The following is a 27548-nucleotide window of genomic DNA, read 5'->3' as shown; positions in this document are numbered from 1 at the left end:
TGATCTTATCATCTTATCAAATAAAACAGAACAGCCTCTGAGCTTTCCTCCGTGTTGACCTGCCGTCTGTATTCACCCTCTGACTCTCACTGCATGGGAATGTGTTTACAACGTGTGAGCGAATCACTGCTGTGTGTAATCAGTGGCTTTAATAATGTTCATATGGACGGATCATGAGACAATAGGCCCCGGGACGCAGACATATGGAGAGCCTTATGGTAGTTAAGATTCCCTGTCATTTAAAACTATCTCCCAGTTCATTTTGATCCAATAATTCATTGGGAAATAGTTTGGAAAATGGTGTAAAACGACCATACCAAGTTTGATAGCGATTTTAAATGTCATTTTTGGTTTAATGTTTGGTTTGAAATGATATAAAACAAAGAAAAGCATGGATTCAAGAGGCCCTAAATCATCTGTTCTTACCTGATGAATTACTTTCACTTTGTCAACAAACTAGTGATTAGTCAACTTGTTGAAGCAGCGATTCTTTTCATTATCAATTAATCTTCCTGGTTACTTTCTCAGTTATTCCTTTAGTCCAGTGTTTCTCAAACTTTTTCATACCAAGGACCACCTAACCAATAAAAAAACACTCGCGGACCACCTAACTCCACAAATATCCAAAATCACATCGTTTTTCCAGAACAGATTACAAATCGCTTGAAAATGGTACAAACGAGTGGCAACATGCGTGACGAAGGTGTTGCGCTGGGATATATCACGCAATCGAAAGTGAAACTTAAGCTCGCTCCATTGCGGAGATATTCCCGCGAGAGTGCGGAAAACTTAAATGTATTTATTTATATCAAATGTGACATTTTACCAATATACTCACGGACCACTAGGGGGCGCTCACGGACCACCACTGGTCCGCGGACCACACTTTGAGAAGCACTGCTTTAGTCCATAAAGCGCCAGAAACAGTGAGAAATGTGTCTCAAAGTCCAAATTTTTTGTTGTTGTCCAAATGCCAAAATGTTTGCGTCTAATATGATATCAAACACAAAACTTTAAAAAAAATCTCACGTAACATTTGGCGATTAAAAAAGGAAGATAGTAGCTCTGAGACTCATGTTGGTCTCTTTGCAGCTGTTTGTCTTGTTGTGGTCTTTATGTGTTCATTTTGAGTCTCTGTGTTTGGTTCGTACATATTTTTACATCATGGAGCTCCTTTAATCAGAGAGTCCTTTAAAAAGCAGCTGAAACATCAACTGCTTTACGTACCTGTGTGTCTGCTGCCACCTGGTGGAGACTTTACACACAGGCTACATTCACTCAGACTAATACATGTGTTTTTATAGTATTCATTTATCAATAAACAAAGAAGTAGCTATAGAAAGGTATTCAATAGGTATTTTTTTACATATATATGTACAACTGAACAAGAAGCACCAATAAAATAACTTATTTTTGTGGGAAATTGCACTTAGTTTCCAGTCATTTAAAACTATGTCCCAATTATTTTCTGTCAAATCATTGTTTGGTAAATATGAAAATAGTTTGGAAAATGACCAAGTTTCACAAAGTCCAAGATAACGATTTTAAATGTCATTTGTTTGGTTTAAAATGATATAAGACAAAGAAAAGCAGGGATATGTTTACTTGATGAATTACATATAAAACTGTATTAAAATGTATTCAATAGGTATTTCTTAACATATATATAAACAAACAAGTAGCTCTAATAAATTATCTCAGGCACGTCTTATTTTTGTTGTAAAATGTCGTCTCCAGGTTTTATTCTCCCGTCATCTCAGTAGTCTGTCTCACTTTCCTCTGAGATTCTCATGCATGTTCTCATCGTTCTCCATCAGGGGCGAGGACGAGGTGAGCCAGAAGAACAACGCTCTGAAGAACGTGCGGGAGATGCAGGCCTCGCTGAGCGAGCTGCAGGAGGACCTGGAGTCGGAGAAGATCGCCCGGAACAAGGCGGAGAAACTGAAGCGGGATCTGAGCGAGGAGCTGGAGGCGCTGAAGACGGAGCTGGAGGACACGCTGGACACCACGGCCGCCCAGCAGGAGCTCAGGTAACTACTCGACACATTTATATCAGAGCAGAGATGGCAACAGTACACACATCCTTTCCTCAAGTAGAAGTACAGATACAAGTACACAAGCACAAGTACAAGTACACACATCCTTTACTCAGGTAGAAGTACAGATACTCGTGTTTCAAAATACTCTGGTGAAAGTAGAAGTACTGACTAAACTTCTTTCCTCAAGTCAAAGTAAAGAGGCTTTGAAATGTACTTCAGTAAAAAGTACCCATAACTAGCAGCTGTTTTAAAGAGTACCTGACCTCCCTTTATATTAATAGAACAATAATGTCATTGTTAGCTAATGAATGTTTCCATGGTGACCAACTGCAACATGACAACGTTTCCATTGGTCCCTCTTCTTTAGAGAAGACCAGGAAATGATGGATACACGGATCGTGTTCAAATCAATAGGCACGCAATGACTCTAAATAATAATGATCACGCCACTAAACACACATTCAGACTAAAGGAACCAGCCTGTTTGGAAAATGAGAGAAGTAGAAAGTACAGGTATTTGTGTTCAACATGTAAGAAGTAGAAAGTACAGGTATTTCTGTTCAACATGTAAGAAGTAGAAAGTACAGGTATTTGAGTTCAACATGTAAGAAGTAGAAAGTACAGGTATTTGTGTTCAACATGTAAGAAGTAGAAAGTACAGGTATTTGAGTTCAACATGTAAGAAGTAGAAAGTACAGGTATTTGTGTTCAACATGTAAGAAGTAGAAAGTACAGGTATTTGTGTTCAACATGTAAGAAGTAGAAAGTACAGGTATTTGGGTTCAACATGTAAGAAGTAGAAAGTACAGGTATTTGGGTTCAACATGTAAGAAGTAGAAAGTACAGGTATTTGTGTTCAACATGTTAGAAGTAGAAAGTACAGGTATTTGAGTTCAACATGTAAGAAGTAGAAAGTACAGGTATTTGGGTTCAACATGTAAGAAGTAGAAAGTACAGGTATTTGGGTTCAACATGTAAGAAGTAGAAAGTACAGGTATTTGAGTTCAACATGTAAGAAGTAGAAAGTAAAAAGTATTCAGAAAAATAAGTAGTCGAGTAAAGTACTGATACCAGAAACATGTACTTAAGTACAGAAACAAAGTATTTGTACTCATCAAAGTTCCTGCTCTCCTCGTGTCTCTCTGAGACTCCATTGCTCCATTTATATTTATATTTATATCAGAGACACTAGGGGGGGTCTACAGTGGTGGAGGGTACTGATCTACTGTAGCTCATTACCTATGGGTGTACCTTCTCTCTGTAGGACGAAGCGCGAGCAGGAAGTGACAGAGCTGAAGAAAAACATCGAGGAGGAAACGAAGAACCACGAGGGTCAGATCCAGGAGATGAGGCAGAGACACGGCACCATCCTGGAGGAGCTGACCGAGCAGCTGGAGCAGGCCAAGAGGGTAACAACACATTCAAATAGCTTTATTGACACAGCCATACAGCACGCACAGAAAGCCACATCTCAATAAAGAATGTCGTCTTCCACTTCTTCAAAGCATTGTAATTCAACCCAAAACCTCCCCTAAAGGGAGCAGCTCAGCCTCATGTCGTGGTAAACATTATGTCCGTAATCTACAAATCTATTTATCTATTTGTTGGTGATCGTGTGCAGTTCAAGGCCAACCTGGAGAAGACGAAGCAGAGCCAGGAGACGGCCAACAAGGATCTGCTGGGCGAGGTGAAGCTTCTGCAGCAGAACAAGACCGAGTCTGAGCACAAGAGGAAGAAGGTGGAGGCGCAGCTGCAGGAGTTCATGGCCCGGGTCACTGAGGGGGAGAAGGCTAAGGGGGAGCTGGCCGAGAGGACTCACAAACTGCAGGTAAACACATCAATAACTACAGGTAAACACATCGATAACTACAGGTAAACACAATCTGCAGGTAAACACATCAATAACTACAGGTAAACACATCAATAACTACAAGTAAACACATCAATAACTACAGGTAAACACATCAATAACTACAGGTAAACACATCAATAACTAAAGGTAAACACATCAATAACTACAGGTAAACACAATCTGCAGGTAAACACATCAAGAACTACAGGTAAACACATCAATAACTACAGGTAAACACATCAATAACTACAAGTAAACACATCAATAACTACAGGTAAACACATCAAGAACTACAGGTAAACACATCAATAACTACAGGTAAACACAATCTGCAGGTAAACACATCAAGAACTACAGGTAAACACAATCTGCAGGTAAACACATCAAGAACTACAGGTAAACACATCAATAACTACAGGTAAACACATCAATAACTACAGGTAAACACAATCTGCAGGTAAACACATCAAGAACTACAGGTAAACACAATCTGCAGGTAAACACATCAATAACTACAGGTAAACACATCAATAACTACAAGTAAACACATCAATAACTACAGGTAAACACATCAATAACTACAGGTAAACACATCAATAACTAAAGGTAAACACATCAATAACTACAGGTAAACACAATCTGCAGGTAAACACATCAAGAACTACAGGTAAACACAATCTGCAGGTAAACACATCAATAACTACAGGTAAACACATCAATAACTAAAGGTAAACACATCAATAACTACAGGTAAACACAATCTGCAGGTAAACACATCAAGAACTACAGGTAAACACATCAAGAACTACAGGTAAACACATCAATAACTACAGGTAAACACATCAATAACTACAGGTAAACACAATCTGCAGGTAAACACATCAAGAACTACAGGTAAACACATCAATAACTACAGGTAAACAAATAAAAAACTGCAGGTAAACACACCAATAACTAAAGGTAAACACATCAATAACTACAGGTAAACACATCAATAACTAAAGGTAAACACATCAATAACTACAGGTAAACACAATCTGCAGGTAAACACATCAATAACTACAGGTAAACACATCAATAACTACAGGTAAACACATCAATAACTACAGGTAAACACAATCTGCAGGTAAACACATCAAGAACTACAGGTAAACACATCAATAACTACAGGTAAACAAATAAAAAACTGCAGGTAAACACACCAATAACTAAAGGTAAACACATCAATAACTACAGGTAAACACATCAATAACTACAGGTAAACACATCAATAACTAAAGGTAAACACATCAATAACTACAGGTAAACACATCAATAACTACAGGTAAACACATCAATAACTAAAGGTAAACACATCAATAACTACAGGTAAACACATCAATAACTACAGGTAAACACATCAAAAGCTGCAGGTAAACACAATCTACAGGTAAACACATCAATAACTACAAGTAAACACATCAATAACTACAGGTAAACACAATCTGCAGGTAAAGCATGCAACATCAGTGAAAATAAATGGCGTCTATTTGGTTATTTTTTCCAAATCGTGCAGCCCTAATAGATCATTTGATTACATTTAAAACCTACATGTCTTCTTCTTTGTTTGTGATTTCTATTTTAATTTGAATATGTTGCAAAATGCATTTGATTTACGTTGAAAACCTGTGTGTTTCCAGAGTGAGCTGGACAACGTGTCCTCTGTCCTGGAGGATTCAGAGAGGAAGGGGATCAAGATGGCCAAAGACGTGACTGGACTGGAGGGTCAGCTGCAGGACACACAGGTGAGGAACTCAATCATTATCAATCACACAGGTGAGGAACACAATCATTATCAATCACACAGGTGAGGAACTGAGTCATTATCAATCACACAGGTGAGGAACACAATCATTATCAATCACACAGGTGAGAAACACAATCATTATCAATCACACAGGTGAGAAACACAATCATTATCAATCACACAGGTGAGGAACACAATCATTATCAATCACACAGGTGAGAAACACAATCATTATCAATCACACAGGTGAGGAACACAATCATTATCAATCACACAGGTGAGGAACACAATCATTATCAATCACACAGGTGAGGAACTGAGTCATTATCAATCACACAGGTGAGGAACTGAGTCATTATCAATCACACAGGTGAGGAACACAATCATTATCAATCACACAGGTGAGAAACACCATCATTATCAATCACACAGGTGAGGAACTGAGTCATTATCAATCACACAGGTGAGGAACTGAGTCATTATCAATCACACAGGTGAGGAACTCAATCATTATCAATCACACAGGTGAGAAACTCAATCATTATCAATCACACAGGTGAGGAACTCAATCATTATCAATCACACAGGTGAGGAACACAATCATTATCAATCACACAGGTGAGGAACTCAATCATTATCAATCACACAGGTGAGGAACACAATCATTATCAATCACACAGGTGAGGAACTGAGTCATTATCAATCACACAGGTGAGGAACTCAATCATTATCAATCACACAGGTGAGAAACTCAATCATTATCAATCACACAGGTGAGGAACTCAATCATTATCAATCAAACAGGTGAGGAACACAATCATTATCAATCACACAGGTGAGAAACACAATCATTATCAATCACACAGGTGAGGAACTCAATCATTATCAATCAAACAGGTGAGGAACACAATCATTATCAATCACACAGGTGAGAAACACAATCATTATCAATCACACAGGTGAGGAACTGAGTCATTATCAATCACACAGGTGAGGAACTGAGTCATTATCAATCACACAGGTGAGGAACTCAATCATTATCAATCACACAGGTGAGAAACTCAATCATTATCAATCACACAGGTGAGGAACTCAATCACTATCAATCACACAGGTGAGGAACACAATCACTATCAATCACACAGGTGAGAAACACAATCACTATCAATCACACAGGTGAGGAACACAATCACTATCAATCACACAGGTGAGAAACACAGTCATTATCAATCACACAGGTGAGGAACTCAATCACTATCAATCACACAGGTGAGGAACACAATCACTATCAATCACACAGGTGAGAAACACAATCACTATCAATCACACAGGTGAGAAACACAATCACTATCAATCACACAGGTGAGAGAGAGAGAGAAAGAGAGAGAGGGAGAGAGAGGGGGAGAGAGAGAGAGAAAATTATTTCGACACAGAAGCAGAAGTGTGTTCAGACAATAAAATAAAATACTTAAAATATATAAAAAAGTGGAAAAGAGAATTAAAAATGACAAATAAAATAAAAAAATGATATCAAATATAAACAACACAATATAAAATATTCTGGATCACTAAATAAATAGATCCAAATGCAACAGGTGTTTGATGAGAAAGGAGAAACTCCAGCTGTAGCCGGGAGGTCTCCTTTGTGTTCCTGTCCCTCTCTTTGTGTCCCTGTCCCTCTCTTTGTGTTCCTGTCCCTCTCTTTGTGTCCCTGTCCCTCTCTTTGTGTCCCTGTCCCTCTCTCTGTGTCCCTGTCCCTCTCTTTGTGTCCCTGTCCCTCTCTTTGTGTCCCTGTCCCTCTCTTTGTGTTCCTGTCCCTCTCTCTGTGTCCCTGTCCCTCTCTTTGTGTCCCTGTCCCTCTCTTTGTGTCCCTGTCCCTCTCTTTGTGTTCCTGTCCCTCTCTCTGTGTCCCTGTCCCTCTCTTTGTGTCCCTGTCCCTCTCTTTGTGTCCCTGTCCCTCTCTTTGTGTTCCTGTCCCTCTCTCTGTGTTCCTGTCCCTCTCTTTGTGTCCCTGTCCCTCTCTTTGTGTCCCTGTCCCTCTCTTTGTGTTCCTGTCCCTCTCTTTGTGTTCCTGTCCCTCTCTCTGTGTCCCTGTCCCTCTCTCTGTGTCCCTGTCCCTCTCTTTGTGTCCCTGTCCCTCTCTCTGTGTCCCTGTCCCTCTCTTTGTGTCCTGTCCCTCTCTCTGTGTTCCTGTCCCTCTCTCTGTGAATCTAACTGGAAGCATGTGGCCGTCTGTTCTGCAGGAGCTGCTGCAGGAGGAGACGCGTCAGAAGCTGAACCTCAGCGGGAGGAACCGTCAGCTGGAGGAGGAGAAGAGCGCTCTGCAGGAGCAGCAGGAGGAGGAGGAGGAGGCGCGCAGGAACCTGGAGAAACAGATGCTCAGCGTACAGGCGCAGGTGCTTCACACGTTTAATACTCCTTCATTAGAGACAGGCTGGCTGCAGGCAAACAAGGCGCTGTGCACGAGACACAAATGAGATTTAATAGATACTAAACACACAGCTGGTTTAAACATGTCAAAAGTAGAACGATATATTTCTAAAGAGTTTCTATAAATTACACAATATTTAAAATAAGAGTTTTTTATTTTATTTTTCTCTTCTGATTTTTTTACTGTTATTATTATTATTTATTCTGTTTTATAATTATTGTATTTATTTTATTATTATATCATATTTTTACTGATTTATTGCTCGTTATAATATGTTATTATCAGTATTAATAGTATTATTTGTATTTCCGGATTTGTTGACTGTTGTTTATATTCTTTATTTATTTGTTTTATTTTTACCAGATTTTTTTATAATTTTTTCTTTTATTATTATAATTTATAAATTTTTTCCTCATTATTTTTATTTTTTATTTCTTATTAGTATTATTCGGATAATTATTATTTATTTTTTTTCATTTCTCCTGATTTTTTTATTGTTATTTTATGTACTATAATTTAAAATGTATTTCAAAATAGCAAAAGTGTGCAAAGTAGTGGCAGTTTTAATTCAACAAGGTTCATTTTGAGTATAATATTTACAAACTAATGAATTAGGGATAGTGCAAGGGAACTTCAGAGACGGTTAAAATAAAAAAGAGAACCTCAAAAGGCTTGAAAGGCTTCCTGTACCGCTCCTTGTGACATGAGGGTGTTTTTGTCTGATGTAGAAATAAAGACCATTTTGTCCTCTCTGATTGTAACCTCTGCTGTTCCTGCAGCTGTCGGAGAGCAAGAAGAAGCTGGAGGAGGACGTGGGGGCCATGGAGGGTCTGGAGGAGACGAAGAAGAGGCTCCTGAAGGACCTGGAGCTGGCCGGGCAGCGTCTGGAGGAGAAGACCCTCGGCTTCGACAAGATGGAGAAGACAAAGACCCGCCTGCAGCAGGAGCTGGACGACCTCACCGTGGACCTGGACCACCAGAGGCAGACCGTCAGCTGCCTGGAGAAGAAGCAGAAGAAGTTCGACCAGGTAGATATAATCATATATATATATTTAATATACATGGTGAAGGTAGTACTCAGGTCGTGTACTTGAGTAAAAGTACTCAGATCTTGTACTTCAGTAAAAGTAGAAGTACTCAGATCTTGTACTTGAGTAAAAGTAGAAGTACTCAGATCTTGTTCTTGAGTAAAAGTAGAAGTACTCAAATCTTGTACTTGAGTAAAAGTAGAAGTACTCAGATCTTGTACTTGAGTAAAAGTAGAAGTACTCAGATCTTGTTCTTGAGTAAAAGTAGAAGTACTCAGATCTTGTACTTCAGTAAAAGTAGAAGTACTCAGATCTTGTACTTGAGTAAAAGTAGAATTACTCAGATTATGTACTTGAGTAAAAGTAAAAGTACTCAGATCGTGTGAAGCCTTGAGAAGAAGCAGAAGAAGTTTGACCAGGTCAGAACGCACTTGAAGTAGATAACATATAAATAATATATATATTATATCTTGACCTAATTTTAGTGTTTTTAATTTGTTTTACGATATTACTTTATTTTCAGATCAATTCTGACGTGTTTCTTGCAACACAGCAGCTCCATTTAACAAAGACAAATATTAAGACAACAATATATGTCTTTGTTTGTTGTTGAGAAAAGAGCTTCTGTGTTTTAAGCTCATGTATGTCCTATGTTTATGTTGGAGCCTTGTACTTAAGCTCTTCAGTGCCATGTCTCCACTGTAGCTGCTGTGAACATGACATTAAAGCTGAGTCTTTGAATAGTTCTCACAAAAAGCTGTCTCTGCCTCCTCCTCTGCAGCTTCTGGCCGAGGAGAAGAGCGTGTCCTGTCGTTTCGCAGAAGAGCGGGACCGAGCGGAGGCCGAGGCCCGGGAGAAGGAGACCAAAGCTCTGTCTCTGACCCGAGCGCTGGACGAGGCTCTGGAGGCCAAGGAGGAGCTGGAGAGGAGCAACAAGCAGCTGCGCGCTGACATGGAGGACCTGATGAGCTCCAAGGACGACGTGGGCAAGAACGTGAGTGGGGGGGGTTTCAAATCAAAATATCAACGGTATGCTGCGACAACTCACTGGATATTTTTGTATTGGTCGTTCGTTCAAAAGGGACAGCAACACACACGGCTGTAAATGCAGCAGTTAGACAAAATGCTATTTTTCTATACAGATATTGAAAGAAAAGCCACATAGAGGCTCATAATACAAGCCTTACATTTAACAATTTGTATTTTCTAAGTATCGGGCAGTAATGGGAATGTTCCGATTTCTTCCCTAGTACTTTGCATTGTTGTCAATAAAGACTCTGGTGGTTCAGAGTAGTGGTAGTGAGCTTTGAGCAAGTTGTTAAACAGTAAGTGATGTGAGATATGATCATAGTATGTACCGAATTTGAGCTGCTAAAATTAAGTTTTGAATCTGAGGTACTGTTATTTTGAAAAAACCTATAGCCTATCCCCTGAAACAAAACATCTGCTCAACATTAGAGCATTTGTTCTAGTAATACATACGGTTTTAGATGACATTAGATGCAAACAGCATTACTTTACCACGCTGTTAACAGTCTTAATTCCCCCCGCTCCATAGCCTTTGCGTCATGGTTTTTGAATCGACCATAACTCCAGGTTCTTGTATGTTGGTCTCACCTGTATCCTCCTCTGATGCAAAGACATGAGACTCAACACTAGAGCGTTTTCTAATGGTAGAAAAAGACAGATGCATTCTGGTTTAGACACATGGAGTTGTGAGTTCATTAGCCACTTGTGTCACACTTCTACGATGTAAAGGAATTAGTCTCACCCCTCTTGTGGTCAGTTATTATTCTCGGTCACAGCAATACAAAGCTGGAACTCTCTACCCACTTATGGCGCGTTTCCACTGCAGCGCGGAGCTCGCTTTAAGCGTGCCGAGCTGTGCGGGGCCTGTTTTTGGTTGCGTTTCCACTTGGCCTAGTACCGGCCAGCGGGTCCTAATTCACAGTTTTTCTGGCCCCATAAAGTCGTGGTTCTAGGGCCAGGAACAACCAGGCTGAGTCGGGCTGAGTATGCTAAACTAGAGAGAGAATCGCTGGCAAGGGGGCTACAACCACAACAAGATGAACATATTTGACCGTGATTTAGTTGTAATACACGTTTCTAAATGATGCCGAAGTAACAACATACTGATACCGGATAGTAAAAACCATGAATTAATGCTTTGACAAGTCTGCAGACAGACAGCAGGCAAAACACCTTTTAAAATGCGTATTTTCTGAATGGAGATCGGATAAGCTAACGCAGTATACGCTCCGAACGTCCACACTCACAACAACGGCCTACAGACATAAATAAACCAGCGACTGTGTTCTCCATGACACAGACAGTCTGTGGTTTGGACTTGTTTCACTTCTGTCTAGTTTCTGAACCGATATGAGGAGCTGAGAGGATATGAGAACCCCAGCTACTAAACTGTAATGGAAATGCGCCATAAAGTGAGCAAGTCCTAACGAGGCCTAGCCACACCGAGCGAGGCCGAGCGAGGCCGTGTAGTGGAAATGCGCCATAAGACATACATACATATACCACCTTTACAGCTCACTTAAAAACACAGTTCACTGAGAACCTACACACTCGTCTGTGTTGGATATGGCGTGTGTGATACGTGTTGAGATCATGGACCCCTCGTTTCTGTTGTGTGATGGTGACGTGCTATATGTGACATGTATGTAGTCACAGTGTGTTGTTTATTGTTCTCCTTTCTCCTCTATCTACTTGTCTTTCATCCTTTCTTTATAACTAACGCTGTTGATGTGTTGTGATTTTAAAAAGGTGTCTGTTATCATGTGGCCGGGGACAGCAGCTGGAAATTAGCATGTTGGCTAAAGCTGCCCCATTTGTGACAGTTGATCAGTGGGGACTGTCCACGACACTATAAACAAGTAAACTAAACTCGTCTCCTCCTCCTCTTGGTGATGAAGGTGCACGAGCTGGAGAAGTCCAAGCGGACTCTGGACCAGCAGCTGGAGGAGATGAAGACGCAGCTGGAGGAGCTGGAGGACGAGCTGCAGGGGACGGAGGACGCCAAGCTGCGTCTGGAGGTCAACATGCAGGCCATGAAGGCTCAGTACGAGAGAGACCTGTCCGGGAGGGACGAGCAGAACGAAGAGAAGAAGAGAGCGCTCGTCAAACAGGTGATGAGAAACACTCAGAGAAACACTTATAGAAACACTCAGAGAAACACTCAGAGAAACACTCGGAGAAACACTCGGAGAAACACTCAGAGAAACACTCAGAGAAACACTCGGAGAAACACTCAGACAACACTCAGAGAACCACTCAGAGAAACATTTAGAGAAACACTCGGAGAAACACTTAAAGAAACACTCAGAGAAACCCTTAGAGAAACACTGAAATAAACACTCAGAGAAACACTTAGAGAAACACTTGGAGAAACACTCGGAGAAACACTTAGAGAAACACTCAGAGAAACACTCAGAGAAACACTGAAATAAACACTCAGAGAAACACTTAGAGAAACACTCGGAGAAACACTTGGAGAAACACTTAGAGAAACACTCAGAGAAACACTCAGAGAAACACTCGGAGAAACACTCAGAGAAACACTCAGAGAACCACTCAGAGAAACATTTAGAGAAACACTCGGAGAAACACTTAAAGAAACACTCAGAGAAACCCTTAGAGAAACACTGAAATAAACACTCAGAGAAACACTTAGAGAAACACTCGGAGAAACACTTAGAGAAACACTCAGAGAAACACTTAGAGAAACACTCGGAGAAACACTTAGAGAAACACTCAGAGAAACACTTAGAGAAACACTCAGAGAAACACTCAGAGAAACACTGAAATAAACACTCAGAGAAACACTTAGAGAAACACTCGGAGAAACACTTGGAGAAACACTTAGAGAAACACTCAGAGAAACACTCAGAGAAACACTTAGAGAAAAACTTAAAGAAACACTCAGAGAAACACTCAGAGAAACACTTAAAGAAACACTCAGAGAAACACTCAGAGAAACACTCAGAGAAACACTCAGAGAAACACTTAGAGAAAAACTTAAAGAAACACTCAGAGAAACACTCAGAGAAACACGCAGAGAAACACTTAAAGAAACACTCGGAGAAACACTCAGAGAAACACTCAGAGAAACACTCGGAGAAACACTCAGACAACACTCAGAGAAACACTCAGAGAAACACTCGGAGAAACACTCAGAGAAACATTTAGAGAAACACTCGGAGAAACACTTAAAGAAACACTCAGAGAAACCCTTAGAGAAACACTGAAATAAACACTCAGAGAAACACTTAGAGAAACACTCGGAGAAACACTCGGAGAAACACTCAGAGAAACACTCAGAGAAACACTGAAATAAACACTCAGAGAAACACTTAGAGAAACACTTGGAGAAACACTTGGAGAAACACTTAGAGAAACACTCAGAGAAACACTCAGAGAAACACTTAGAGAAAAACTTAAAGAAACACTCAGAGAAACACTCAGAGAAACACTTAAAGAAACACTCAGAGAAACACTCAGAGAAACACTCAGAGAAACACTCAGAGAAACACTTAGAGAAAAACTTAAAGAAACACTCAGAGAAACACTCAGAGAAACACTCAGAGAAACACTTAAAGAAACACTCAGAGAAACACTCAGAGAAACACTCAGAGAAACACTTAGAGAAACACTCAGAGAAACACTCAGAGAAACACTTAGAGAAAAACTTAAAGAAACACTCAGAGAAACACTTAAAGAAACACTCAGAGAAACACTCAGAGAAACACTTAGAGAAACACTTAAAGAAACACTCGGAGAAACACTCAGAGAAACACTCAGAGAAACACTCAGAGAAACACTTAGAGAAAAACTTAAAGAAACACTCAGAGAAACACTCAGAGAAACACTCAGAGAAACACTTAAAGAAACACTCAGAGAAACACTCAGAGAAACACTCAGAGAAACACTTAGAGAAACACTCAGAGAAACACTCAGAGAAACACTTAGAGAAAAACTTAAAGAAACACTCAGAGAAACACTTAAAGAAACACTCAGAGAAACACTCAGAGAAACACTTAGAGAAACACTTAAAGAAACACTCGGAGAAACACTCAGAGAAACACTCAGAGAAACACTCAGAGAAACACTTAGAGAATCAGAGCAACACTTAGAGAAACACTCGGAGAAACACTTGGAGAAACACTTAGAGAAACACTCAGAGAAACACTCGGAGAAACACTCAGAGAAACACTCAGAGAACCACTCAGAGAAACATTTAGAGAAACACTCGGAGAAACACTTAAAGAAACACTCAGAGAAACCCTTAGAGAAACACTGAAATAAACACTCAGAGAAACACTTAGAGAAACACTCGGAGAAACACTCGGAGAAACACTTAGAGAAACACTCAGAGAAACACTCAGAGAAACACTCGGAGAAACACTTGGAGAAACACTTAGAGAAACACTCGGAGAAACACTTGGAGAAACACTTAGAGAAAAACGTAAAGAAACACTCAGAGAAACACTCAGAGAAACACTTAAAGAAACACTCAGAGAAACACTCAGAGAAACACTCAGAGAAAAACTCAGAGAAACACTCAGAGAAACACTTAGAGAAAAACTTAAAGAAACACTCAGAGAAACACTCAGAGAAACACTCAGAGAAACACTTAAAGAAACACTCAGAGAAACACTCAGAGAAACACTTAGAGAAACACTCAGAGAAACACTCAGAGAAACACTTAGAGAAAAACTTAAAGAAACACTCAGAGAAACACTTAAAGAAACACTCGGAGAAACACTCAGAGAAACACTCAGAGAAACACTTAGAGAATCAGAGCAACACTCAGAGAAACACTTAGAGAAAGACTTATAGAAACACTCAGAGAAACACTCAGAGAAACACTCGGAGAAAAACTCGGAGAAACACTTAGAGAATCAGAGAAACACTCAGAGAAAGACTTAGAGAATCAGAAAAACACTTAAAGAAACACTCAGAGAAACACTCAGAGAAACACTTAGAGAATCAGAAAAACACTTAAAGAAACACTTATAGAAACACTCAGAGAAACACTCAGAGAAAAACTTCTGGCATTGAGTCGCAGAGATGGCAAAAGTACTCACATCCTTTACTCAAGTAGAAGTGCAGATACTCGTGTTTAAGAATACTGTTCATTCATTAAAATCCCATATTTAGGAGGGTTGTCGTTTCACTTAGTCCACTGAAGCTCGCTGTGCTTCTAGGATGAATCGATGTTTGAATCTAAGGTTTAACATTTCAAAGAAGAACTCTGGAAAATAGAGATTGCAAACCCAAGTTTTTTCATAAATATTAATATTTTTCAGGGACATTTCGATGTTTCTCTTAATAGCGCCTGCTTTTCTGTAGTGATTAAACGATAGGGAAAGCCCTTCCTGGAAATGTTAAGGAATTCATGTTTTTGTAGCGTATCAAATCCTGGCTCTCTTTTTTTGTGAAGATCTCAATTATAAGCAGCAGCTTTAAGGAGGAAATGCATTTTCTGATTACTTTACTCACATTATGTCTTGTAGCATATTAAAAATACCATATAGGCATGTCAACACGGTTCAAAACGTTATTTACTTTTTCTAATTAGCATTTTTAAGCATTGATATTGTTACAGTGCATACACAACCATTATATAACATTTAATTTAGCTGCCACTTTTATCCAAAGCGACGTACAATAAGTGCATTCAGCCATGAGTAGACAAACTGAGAAGCAAGAATCCTGCAGGAACATTTCCTCTCTATAAGCCCAACGTTAATTCCTAAGGGAGGCGTGTGGCGCAGTGGGTTAGTGCGTTAATGTTAGGATCAGGGGAGCACAGGTTCAAACCCCACTGTAGTCAGCATGCCGTTGTGTCTGAATATAATCCTCAGCAGGATCCAAGCTGTTTCCTTCAGGTCCAGAATGCACACAACACAATCAAATACAGGTACAACTACTTGGGTTTTTAATATAACATTAAGATAAGATAAGAGGTACTTTATTGATCACAATTTGGGAAACGTTGCGTTGCAGCAGCGTAAAAAACAACAAAAGAAACAAGGCATTGTACATAAGTAGAAGTTAAAGAGTAGAAATAAACAAATCTAGAATTAAACATCTCCAAATAGAATTAAAACAGCTTTGAAAAGTAGAAAAATATACAGTAGACCGTGAAGATACAACAATCTATAAACTCTGAGAATAAAACACACTTGAATGGCTTTAGACACGATATGAAGCAGTTTAGTAATCGTTTAATCTGCCCCTCCCCCCCCCCCCCCCCCCCCCCCTCAGGTGCGGGAGATGGAGACGGAGCTGGAGGACGAGAGGAAGCAGAGAGCTTTGGCTGTGGCGGCTAAGAAGAAGCTGGAGATGGATCTGAAGGACATCGAGGGTCACATCGAGGGAGCAAACAAAGCCAGAGACGAAGCCATCAAGCAGCTGCGCAAGTTACAGGTACCATGCAGCTCTCACACCACGCCAACACTTTCCACGCCGCTATGGGTCTGATTGCACTAAAGTACTTTTCTGTGACTGTCATTTATAAGGATTGTTGTGTTTGTATTTACGTCTTAATGTGTGCATATGTACACATGTGTCTGTTGGTTGTGTATATATAGATATTTGTACACATATTTTTTAAATATATTTGTTTTTGTATTCCTCTGATTTTTGGGAAACGGTATTTCGATCTCTGTGAAAGATCGACAATAAAGTTGACTTTGACTTTTGATATTGATGTTTTAAACCGCTCCCAAAGGAAGAACTATTTCCTTCTCTTGGCCTATTGTATCTGTTATTTGTTCTATGTCCTCTATATACATATTCGTGTTGCTCTGTTGGAGGAGTCTGGGACTTCAGTGTTTCGTTGCCATATCTAAACTGTAGCTAAAGCGCACATGACATTAAAGCTTTGAAACTTGAAACTATTTACTGCACCTCCCCTCCTTCAGGCCCAAACGAAGGACTACCAGAGGGAGCTGGAGGAAGCCCGAGCTTCCAGAGATGATATCTTCGCTTTATCCAAGGAAAACGAGAAGAAGCTGAAGAGTCTGGAGGCGGAGATCGTTCAGCTGCATGAGGTGTGTTTGTTGTGTCCCATGCAGAGAGTGTATAGTCGCCGGTTACACTAAGCAACAATTTCCTACGCCGCTACTTACAGTGAAAGTGTATTTCAGCATCGTTGCAGGAGATTTCCATAAAAACAAAACATCCCTTCTGGTAACTACCTGCCTGATGAGTTAGTCGTGTATGTGACCCGCTCTATCGAAATCAGTCGGAAGTCAAAACGGCTCATTTCAAAATAAACGTGGATTTGCGTAAAAAACTATTTTTTCGGGGTTCGGGTGTTTTGTTTGATTTTAAACAAACAAAGTCTTGGCTTTCAGAATATGAAACTTTTATTTCCAAACTCACGATAAATACATTCTTTAAGCTTGTAAAGGGAAGATGACAGGCAATCTGCTCTTCCACAGCGCCGCCCCCCCCCCCCTCCGGCTGACATTATGAATCTAAGCGTAGAGTAATCATAAATAACTCGGCAGGGTCCGTTACAGTTTGTTTTCATCTGATTTCAAATAAACAAAGTCTTGGCTTTCAGAATATCAAACTTGTTTCGGTAAATTCAGATGATAAATACAGCTTTGAAGCTTGTAACGGCATAATTACAAGCGGAGAACGGAGTAACGTAACGTCACAGCAGGCATAACAACAGCCGGTGTTTCTCGTGAGGGTTTTCCCCGGGAAACAAATGCAATACACACAAACGCAAAAATACACAAACACACACACGTACACACACACACACACACACACACACACACACACACACACACACACACACACACACACACACACACACACACACACACACACACACACACACACACACACACACACACACACACACAGGCTTCCCCCAGACCAGTAATCCAAACGAAAATATCTTCCCTCCGTTACTACTTTGATCATTTGCTCCGCTAACCAATCAGATCGATGGATTCCAGAGAGGAGGAAACTTTGAAGGCCTTTTTCTCAAAGTGATGACTCGGTGACAGTCATTTTATAATGTGACATATTTAGCTTAATATTTGGAGTACAGAAACAATCCTGATATCATTAGAAAGCTAGGAATCTCCTCTTTCCGGCTGTGTATACAATCAAAATGTGTCTCCGGTCAATGCGACTGCTTTCGATAGAGCAGGTCACATATGCTATAGCTATAAATATGCCATAAATGCAAACAGTAATTGTATAATAATCCTCTTGAAGACCCCTAAAGTATCCGTTTGACAAAGATTACAATACTTCACAATTCTTAAAGGTTACATATGCATGACAAAAACGAAAACCCGGTTTTCAATTGCATTGAGATTGCACACTACCAGCATACTGTCACTTAAATGTACCACCTGTCGTATATAATAAAATAAAGCACTTTACTACTAAATAACAGCAAACAGAAACATTACCTTAGCTGAGTCGACCCATATCAACATATACAAAACTGTACAAAAACGTTGGTATTCATTTCAATAATATTCAACCACTGGATTCTGTCATGGCACATTTTTTTACAAATATAAATACGTGCTTAATCTGTCTGACCCTTACACCGGTTGGTCGACTGGTTGACTTGGTGTCGTGGCGCGTACATAAAAGTTAAACAAAAGTTAAAAAACACAGCTGGAGAACTCTTTTAAGAATCGAATGGTACCTCTCAATATTGCTTGATTTTAATGTGGCTTTAACTATATTTATTTGTTGTTCTTTTTTTTTCATTATCTCTGGAAAGCGACTTTGAGCGCCTGTAAAAGCGCTTACAAAATAAATTATTATTATTATTATTATGAATATTAGATGATACACATATAAAGTGCGGGTGTTTAACCTTTGACCTCCGTCTGCAGGACCTGGCAGCCTCAGAGAGAGGGCGCCGTCACGCAGAGCAGGAACGGGACGAGCTGCAGGACGAGATCTCCAACAGCACCTCTGGAAAGTGAGTCAACAATAACAACAGCAACTCAGGGCGTGACATGACAACTACCAATAACTCAACAAAACAAATCAGAAAACCTGTTTTTAGATGATATTTTATTTGTTTTATATCCGATATATATGTTGCACTGTAGCTGCTGTTCAAATGACAATAACCCCTTGAAACTGATTATTTATTATATATAAAACGTATTTGAACTTCCTGTGTGTCAGGTCTGCTCTGATGGAGGAGAAGAGGAGGCTGGAGGCTCGCATCGCTCAGCTGGAGGAGGAGCTGGAGGAGGAGCAGGGCAACATGGAGCTGCTCAACGACCGCTTCAGGAAGACCAACATGCAGGTGGGCGGACAGAAGAGTACTAATGAACTGCATCCTGTCATTGCATCACAGCACAACATGTCAAATATAATAATACATCTGGGACTGATCCTCAATCTCAATCTTTATTCATATAACACATTTAAAAACAACCTCAGTTGACCAAAGTGCTGCACAGGGAACAAATAGAATAACATGGTAAAATAATAAAGCAATAATTAAAAAGCACAATAACTAGAAACTTATAAAAACATGTAGAAATGTCAAAATGTCAAAATGTCATGTTCAACTAGTATTAAAAGCCTCGTTATAAATGTGCTTCAATGAAGGTTTCCGTAAAAGACAGCACATGTTGTGATTGGTCAATCGCTTAGAGACGTCCCGCCCCTTAGCCTATCACGTACAATGTGTTGGAGCGCTAGCCAATAGGAGTGTGAGTGTTCGATAGTGATGTCACTATGTCTCGGAAGTAAACAAAGGAGTCCAATGGAGGTCTTTCAGGTGTGGGGGGGGGGGGGGGACACTGGGATTTTAGCCTTTGCAGACCATACCAAAACTATATAATATATATTGAATTAGAATTTGAAAAAAATAAATAAAAATTGAACGAAAAAACAATAATTAAGACGTTTTGCAGAAGTTTAAAAGCTGTTTTTATTTCCCGCTCAGGTGGACACCCTGACTTTGGAGCTGAGTGCGGAGCGCAGCGCGGGGCAGAAGAGCGAGAACGCCCGTCAGCAGCTGGAGCGCCAGAACAAAGATCTGAAGGCCAAGCTGGGCGAGCTGGAGGGAACCGTGAAGAACCGCTTCAAGGCCTCCATCAGCGCGCTGGAGGCCAAGATCGCTCAGCTGGAGGAGCAGCTGGAGCAGGAGGCCAAGTGAGCAGAAACACTGTGTCCAATCACAGCGTCTAAAACATTCCATCCAATCACAGCGTGCAATCACCGCGTCCAAAACACTCTGTCTAAAACACTGCGTCCTATCACAGCGTCCAAAACACTCCATCCAAAACACATCGTCCAATCACACCGTCCAAAACACTCCATCCAAAACAATCCGTCCAATCACAGCGTCCAAAGCACTCCATTCAAAACACATCGTCCTATCACATCGTCCAAAACACTGCGTCCAAAACACTGCGTCCAATCACAGCGTCCAAAACACTGCGTCCAAAACACTGCGTCCAATCACACCGTCCAAAACACTGCGTCCGATCACAGCGTCCAAAACACTGCGTCCGATCACAGCGTCCAAAACACTGTGTCCAATCACACCGTCCAAAACACTCCATCCAAAACAATCCGTCCAATCACAGCATCCAAAACACTCCGTCCAAAACACATCGTCCGAAACGCTCCGTCCAAAACACTCCGTCCAATCACAGCGTCCAAAACACTGTGTCCAATCACAGCGTCCAAAACACTGTGTCCAATCACAGCGTCCAAAACACTGCGTCCAATCACACCATCCAAAACAATCCGTCCAATCACAGCGTCCAAAACGCTCCGTCCAAAACACTCCGTCCAATCACAGCGTCCAAAACACTCCGTCCAATGACAGCGTCCAATCACAGCTCAGGATATATCAACCAGGTGGCTTAAACACATTTATTTCCCCCTTTTTCTCCTCCTCTGCAGAGAGCGAGCAGCAGCCAATAAGACGGTGAGGAGGACGGAGAAGAAGCTGAAGGAAATCTGCATGCAGGTGGAGGACGAGCGTCGCCATGCCGACCAGTTTAAAGAACAAGTACGTGACACTGTGGACGTTGTGACTAAATGTTTGGACCACCACAATAACTGTCGTTACTGCTGTGGTTAGCTCTTTATTAGCATTCACCAGATTCCCCTCAGCATTGTTTAACTTCAACAGACCTTGCTGCCCCAAATTCTGACCTGTGTGTGTGTGTGTGTGTGTGTGTGTGTGTGTGTGTGTGTGTGTGTGTGTGTGTGTGTGTGTGTGTGTGTGTGTGTGTGTGTGTGTGTGTGTGTGTGTGTGTGTGTGTGTGTGTGTGTGTGTGTGTGTGTGTGTGTGTGTGTGTGTGTGTGTGTGTGTGTGTGTGTGTGTGTGTGTTCGTTCAGGTGGAGAAGGCGGGCTCCCGGATGAAGCAGCTGAAGAGGCAGCTGGAGGAGGCGGAGGAAGAAGCAACGAGATCCAACGCCTCCCGGAGGAAACTGCAGAGAGAACTGGACGACGCCACGGAGGCCAGCGAGGGGCTGAGCCGCGAGGTGCACACTCTGAAGAACCGCCTCAGGTACACACACACACACACACACACACACACACACACACACACACACACACACACACACACACACACACACACACACACACACACACACACACACTCACAAGTACAACCAGAGGCATTGGTTTTAGAAGAGATCCCCAAAAACATGAAGTGGAGTTTCATACAAATAGCTTTGAAGCAAATTGTGAAGCCGTGTGCAAAAGGGGTCACCAGCGTTTGTGTTGTCTGAGGAAACCGTCCTATTTTAACATTAATGTTCATGTTTTAGCGTGCTGTTATCGAGTCAATCCTGTCCTTTTCTTGATTGTCTTGGTTTGGTGATTGGTCGGACTGATTGTTGAGCCCCAGCTAAACCTGGAGACCCTGCACCTCAGACAGTGACAGCGGTTATTATATTATATATATGTTATATCCAGCTCTTCCCTCGGCACACAGAATGTAAGCTTCTTCCTTCGTGTAGCATTTTAAAAACAGCTTTGTTTTAGCAACCACCGTAATAAACCGTATTTAATTTTGTCTGAATGTATATTATTTAATATCATATTCTATTTAATAGAGACTTCTTGCACTATTTTTGTATTTTATTATATATGTTTCATTGTTGCAGGAGCTCAGGTCAGAATAATTTCAGTGCCATTTCTACACTGTAGCTCATGAGCATATCACAATGAAACCTTTGAATCTTGAATCTTTGAATCTTTAACAAATGATCAAGTTGTAGCAATGTCTATTTATTTATTAAGAAATAACCCCAAATCTGAAATAGCCATATTTTTGTATTTTAATAATTGTATTTCCCCCTCCCCCTCCTCCTCCTCCTCCTCCTCCTCCTCCTCCTCCTCCTCCTCCTAGGCGTGGAGGTCCCATCTCCTTCTCCTCCAGCCGCCCCTCCAGACGCCCTCTTCAGGTGGAGGGGACGTCTTTAGACCTGCTGTCTGACGACGAGCTGGAAAACAAAATCACCGACAGCAACGCCAACGAGACGCCGGCGCCGCAGCCCGAGTAGAAGAGAGGGAGAAACAATCAATCAATAACTTTATCAATCCTGCAAGGGCAGCTCATGAGCACAGGCAGGAAGAGACAGGAAGGAAGCACACGGCCTGGATGTGGATCATTCCAATTTACACCATAAAGACTTCATAGCATCACAATAAATAAATAATCAAGCTAAAAAAGAATTTAAAAGTTTGAAGGGATGAATGATTTGTCTTAAAGGTCACCTATTATGCAAAGTCCTCTTCTCCATGTCTCTTCTACATCAACATGTGTCCCCTCTTCTCCATGTCTCTTCTACATCAACATGTATCCCCTCTTCTTCATGTCTCTTCTACATCAACATGTGTCCCCTCTTCTTCATGTCTCTTCTATATCAACATGTGTCCCCTCTTCTTCACGTCTCTTCTACATCAACATGTGTCCCCTCTTCTTCATGTCTCTTCTACATCAACATGTGTCCCCTCTTCTCCATGTCACTTCTACATCAACATGTGTCCCCTCTTCTTCATGTCTCTTCTACATCAACATGTGTCCCCTCTTCTCCATGTCTCTTCTACATCAACATGTCTCCCCTCTTCTTCATGTCTCTTCTACATCAACATGTGTCCCCTCTTCTTCATGTCTCTTCGACATCAACATGTGTCCCCTCTTCTTCATGTCTCTTCTACATCAACATGTGTCCCCTCTTCTTCATGTCTCTACATCAACATGTGTCCCCTCTTCTCCATGTCTCTTCTACATCAACATGTGTCCCCTCTTCTTCATGTCTTTTCTACATCAACATGTGTCCCCTCTTCTTCATGTCTCTTCAACATCAACATGTGTCCCGTCTTCTTCATGTCTCTTCTACGTCAACATGTGTCCCCTCTTCTTCATGTCTCTTCTATATCAACATGTGTCCCCTCTGTGGAAAGAGACTCTGAAAGTTTCAGGAACAAAGATTCTCTCTCTTTTTGATCCATTTCTATAAAAACCTGTCTGAAAATGAGCTGATCAGATTTTGGCCACTTTATGATGTCATAACGATGTTTTGTCTTGTGTAACCATTAGCCAATCAGCAACCAAGGTGACCCCCCCCCCCCCCACCTTATCACCTGAATCTCCTCCTAGAGCTCCATTGAGTTCTTTGTAACCAAATGTCTCTCAGAGGGGCGTGGGGAGGGGCTCCTTATTTTCATCTAAAGTAACAGACAGAGAATCAGCACTTTGGAAACAGGGCTGAAACAGAGGGGATTATGGGTAATGCTGCAAGGATCTGTTTGGTGTTTCAGCCAATCAGAGACAGGTTCTGGATATATCTGAGACCTGTGATATATTGATGAAGAACAGTATAATAGGAGACCTTTAAGAGCAGGTAGAGAATACTGACACTCCCAGCTTTAGGTCTGCTGCCTCCCATCATGCATCAGGATCTAAACAAGCAGACACACCAGCAGTGGACCCCCAAAACGCTCTCTGAATCCCCCCAACGTTAAGAAGCACGACTGCCTCACCCCCCTCTCTTGCTGCAGGGCTGTTCTATATTACATTATGATATTTAGCTGGTGCTTTTATCCAAAGTGACCTAAATACACTTCAATGCTGCAGACATACAGAGGCAGTTTGGAGCCTCTGATTGGTCGACCAGCTTTCTGACACACTTTATATTTTACTTCTTTTGACGTGATATAATATTATTTTCTCATACTTTTCTACAATTTATTTTCATATTTATTCGTTCATCATATTTTTTTTTTTACTTACATTATCATGACTTATTCTTATTATTTCCACATACTGTTCAATTATTTTTTTCTCATATTTCCGACATACAAAATTAGGATTTATTTGTTACTATATAATCACCTTTTTTCATATTTTCAACATACAATATTATGCCTTTTTTCTTCTGACCTATTTTTCTTTTTAATCGACATAAACTAGGACTTTTTCCAAATGTTTTGACGTACTATGAGTTTTTGGGACATCACAGCACATATCGTAATCAGGCCCTCTTTCTCTCGGCGTGCGCCCTCAAACCAAAATGCAGATTTCCCCGTAAAATGTGATACCAGAAAACAATATTTCTGAGTATCAAACAGAGCGTCAGGCAGCTTTGTTTTTCACGGAGCTCTGACGTCACGTTGTTATTTACGTCAGGAGACATCTTGTTTACGAGCGTCACAAGAATGAATATATCTTATCCTTCTAGAAACACCCCTGACATATTGAAGTGTTGCTTTGGATAAAGACATCAGCTATCTGTCCATCAATACACACATCTTGCCCGAGGACACTTTGACATGATGTCTGCAGATGGTGGGATTGAACCACTGCACATTACCCCCATGAGCCACAGCACAGAAACTCCCATAATGCATTGCATATGAACTACAAGAGTCCCTTACCCTTCATTGAGAGACGAGGAACTGTCAGAGTGGAAGATGATCCTGCGTTGGACCAGCTGTTTAAAATGCTAAGATAAAAGCATGGCATTGAAAAAGTGATGAAAGCAAACGACTTTCTGACTATTTTTGCATCGATTTACAAAATATATAAACAGTATGTCCGCCGTATAAAGTAGTTTTAGTTCCTGCATAGTATTTTCCCAGTCCTCTGCTTGCTTTATGAATATGAAATGTGTGTGTGAGCTTCCTCTCATGACAGTAGGTCCGTGTTGACTTGTAATTATTTGGTGCGAGTGCTGAAAGCCATTATTATTTCTTCTGCTTCTTCTGTGCCTTCGTCCCCCCCCCCCCCCCCCCCCCCCTCTTTAAACCCTTAAGCTAATTCCATGGAGGTATTTTCATACATCAGTGATGAGCTCTTAGCGTCCAGATCTCATGCTTCACCGTGACTCTCTTTAGACGGGTGCTATGACTTTTCTTATGATAACTTTTATACGTTTTGAGTTATTAAGATTAAACAACACAGTCCAATAGACATGAACTGTATTTATATCTCTGCTATTGTATCCAGGACGGACTCCGTTCATATTTCAAAATGCTAAGTATTGCACATGGATCGACTGTATGCTCGTCATGTACAGTTAGTGAGTTATTAGGATGCATTAAAGTCTGTGGAGCCCATTCCCTCCAGTTGGTGTTTGTGTTTATTGATCACCTGTTTACACTCCACGTATTGGACCGATCCATGTTGATGAATGAGTTATCAGCCGTCACATTAGCATTTGAACATTTAAAACTGTTTGGGCGTTAGATAAGGAATCAAGGACTCAACTGAGGATGCTGCAGCTTTAAAGCTTCCATGTCACGGCCATTTCTACTGATCATAATTCCATTGTTGAGGTCTACTAGAATAGATTTACATTGTTCAATGTTCCAAACTCACTTTGGTTTCTCATACAGCATCTCTGTATAGTATGTGTATTCACTCTCTGTCCCCCCCACCCCCCCCTGTGAGCCCAGTGGCCGTCTGCGAGACAGCGAGACACAGCGAAACCCAGCCCGAACACACACCCGCAGCCTGGCTGGGAGTTGAGGCTGAGTTCCTCGGTGTCTCGCTGTCTCGCCAACCCACACCAGTGAGCCAGCTCACAGTGTCCCGCTCCTCGCAGCAGCGAGGCTCGCAACGTCCCGCTGTGTGTGTGTGTGTGTGTGTGTGTGTGTGTGTGTGAGAGAGAGTGTGAGTGAGTGAGTGAGAGAGTGAGAGAGAGAGAGAGAGAGTCCGCGGATTGGTCCAAACGTTTGTGACAGTAGTTGTAACATTTTTTAGACTTTTAAACTTTAATTACCGCTGTTGCGAAACAGGGCTGAAACAGAGGGATTATGGGTAATTCTGCAATGATCTGTTTGGTGTTTCAGCCAATCAGAGACAGGCTCTGGATATATCTGAGACCTGTGATATATTGATGAAAAACAGTGTAATAGGAGACCTTTAAGATAATGTTCCTATAGACTGTGTTACCTTAGCGAGAAGAACGTGTTGAGCTCGGTCACAGAGAGATAAGTCTCTGTAATGCGTCATTAACTTCTGTAATCCTCCGCCATGTGATATTAATAATCACTTCATCGTGAGGAGAGGCGTCTGAGGAGACGGAGAACCGGAGAACCGGAGAACCTCAGCACGACCCGGTAAGTTTGAACACATCAGCGTGGAAAGGTTTTTATTCTTAGTTATGTTGGGAAGTAACGGTGCCACTAGATTACTAGGTTCACAACCAGAATGTTTTATTGATCTATTATTTTTATAAATTGGGTTTCCTCGACTCCTATCCTCGTGTCTTAGCCCCGCCCACAGGAGATGCGAGCGGAGGAGTCGAGGAGGGGAACCGAGGAGAGAGGAGGGGAAGCAGCAGGCGGTTGGTTAGAGAAATGAGATGTCCTTCAACATGGCGCGCTGAAATCCATTTCCGGGTCACGACCGGAGGACCGAGGAGTCGAGGAGGGGAAATTAGAGTATTGAGAAGCCTTCAGAGGCCCCACCTCGACTCCTCGACTCCTCCGGTAGTGACCCGGAAATGGATTTCAGCGCGCCATGTTGAAGGAAATCTCATTTCTCTAACCGCCTGCTGCTTCCCCTCCTCTCTCCTCGATTCCCCTCCTCGATTCCTCCGCTCGCATCTCCTGTGGGCGGGACTAAGACACGAGGATAGGAGTCGAGGAGAGGAGTTGAGGAGGGGAATTAGAGAAATGAGAAAGGGCCATGGTCCAAGATACATTGGACACACTGCTTCTGTAAACACACATGGACACCTGCTAAACACACGGTGGTGATTGCAGAGTTCAGTAAATACATTGGTGTAAAATGGACCTTCCCTGTTCGCTCATCCGGAACATCTAACATTGAGATGAGGATGAGAGAGGAGGAGGAGGAGGAGGAGGAGGAGGAGGAGGAGGAGGAGGAGGAGGAGGAGGAGGAATACAATA

The 27548-nt window shown here is 41.4% G+C and overlaps 2 protein-coding genes across 5 annotated transcripts in view; both read left to right on the top strand.

The window, feature by feature from the left end:
* LOC307017499 (myosin-10-like) overlaps positions 1 to 25757 on the top strand; it is a 109365-nt gene extending 83608 nt beyond the window's left edge. For all 4 annotated transcript variants that reach the window (XM_079694852.1, XM_079694850.1, XM_079694851.1 and 1 more), the window contains 16 exons: positions 1818 to 2030; positions 3304 to 3448; positions 3661 to 3867; positions 5571 to 5675; positions 7921 to 8073; positions 8888 to 9136; positions 9918 to 10130; positions 12064 to 12276; positions 16418 to 16579; positions 17077 to 17205; positions 19033 to 19121; positions 19334 to 19457; positions 20106 to 20314; positions 21074 to 21182; positions 21515 to 21687; positions 22537 to 25757. In XM_079694852.1, the coding sequence (XP_079550978.1) occupies positions 1818 to 2030; positions 3304 to 3448; positions 3661 to 3867; positions 5571 to 5675; positions 7921 to 8073; positions 8888 to 9136; positions 9918 to 10130; positions 12064 to 12276; positions 16418 to 16579; positions 17077 to 17205; positions 19033 to 19121; positions 19334 to 19457; positions 20106 to 20314; positions 21074 to 21182; positions 21515 to 21687; positions 22537 to 22690 (2647 nt within the window). In that variant the 3' untranslated portion in view covers positions 22691 to 25757. The remainder of the gene's footprint in view (positions 1 to 1817; positions 2031 to 3303; positions 3449 to 3660; positions 3868 to 5570; positions 5676 to 7920; positions 8074 to 8887; positions 9137 to 9917; positions 10131 to 12063; positions 12277 to 16417; positions 16580 to 17076; positions 17206 to 19032; positions 19122 to 19333; positions 19458 to 20105; positions 20315 to 21073; positions 21183 to 21514; positions 21688 to 22536) is intronic.
* A 959-nt stretch (positions 25758 to 26716) lies between these two features.
* The window catches only part of LOC307017496 (serotonin N-acetyltransferase-like), a 5863-nt gene continuing 5031 nt past the window's right edge, over positions 26717 to 27548 (top strand). The window contains exon 1 of the mRNA XM_079694844.1: positions 26717 to 26753. The gene's annotated coding sequence lies outside the window, so the exon portion shown is untranslated. The remainder of the gene's footprint in view (positions 26754 to 27548) is intronic.

This window comes from Notothenia rossii (assembly GCF_949606895.1).
Source record: "Notothenia rossii genome assembly, contig: SUPER_8_unloc_1, whole genome shotgun sequence".
In the NCBI taxonomy this organism is placed as follows: domain Eukaryota; kingdom Metazoa; phylum Chordata; class Actinopteri; order Perciformes; family Nototheniidae; genus Notothenia; species Notothenia rossii.
The sequence above is the reverse complement of the archived record's forward strand: the minus strand, read 5'-3'. Positions and strand labels throughout refer to the sequence as shown.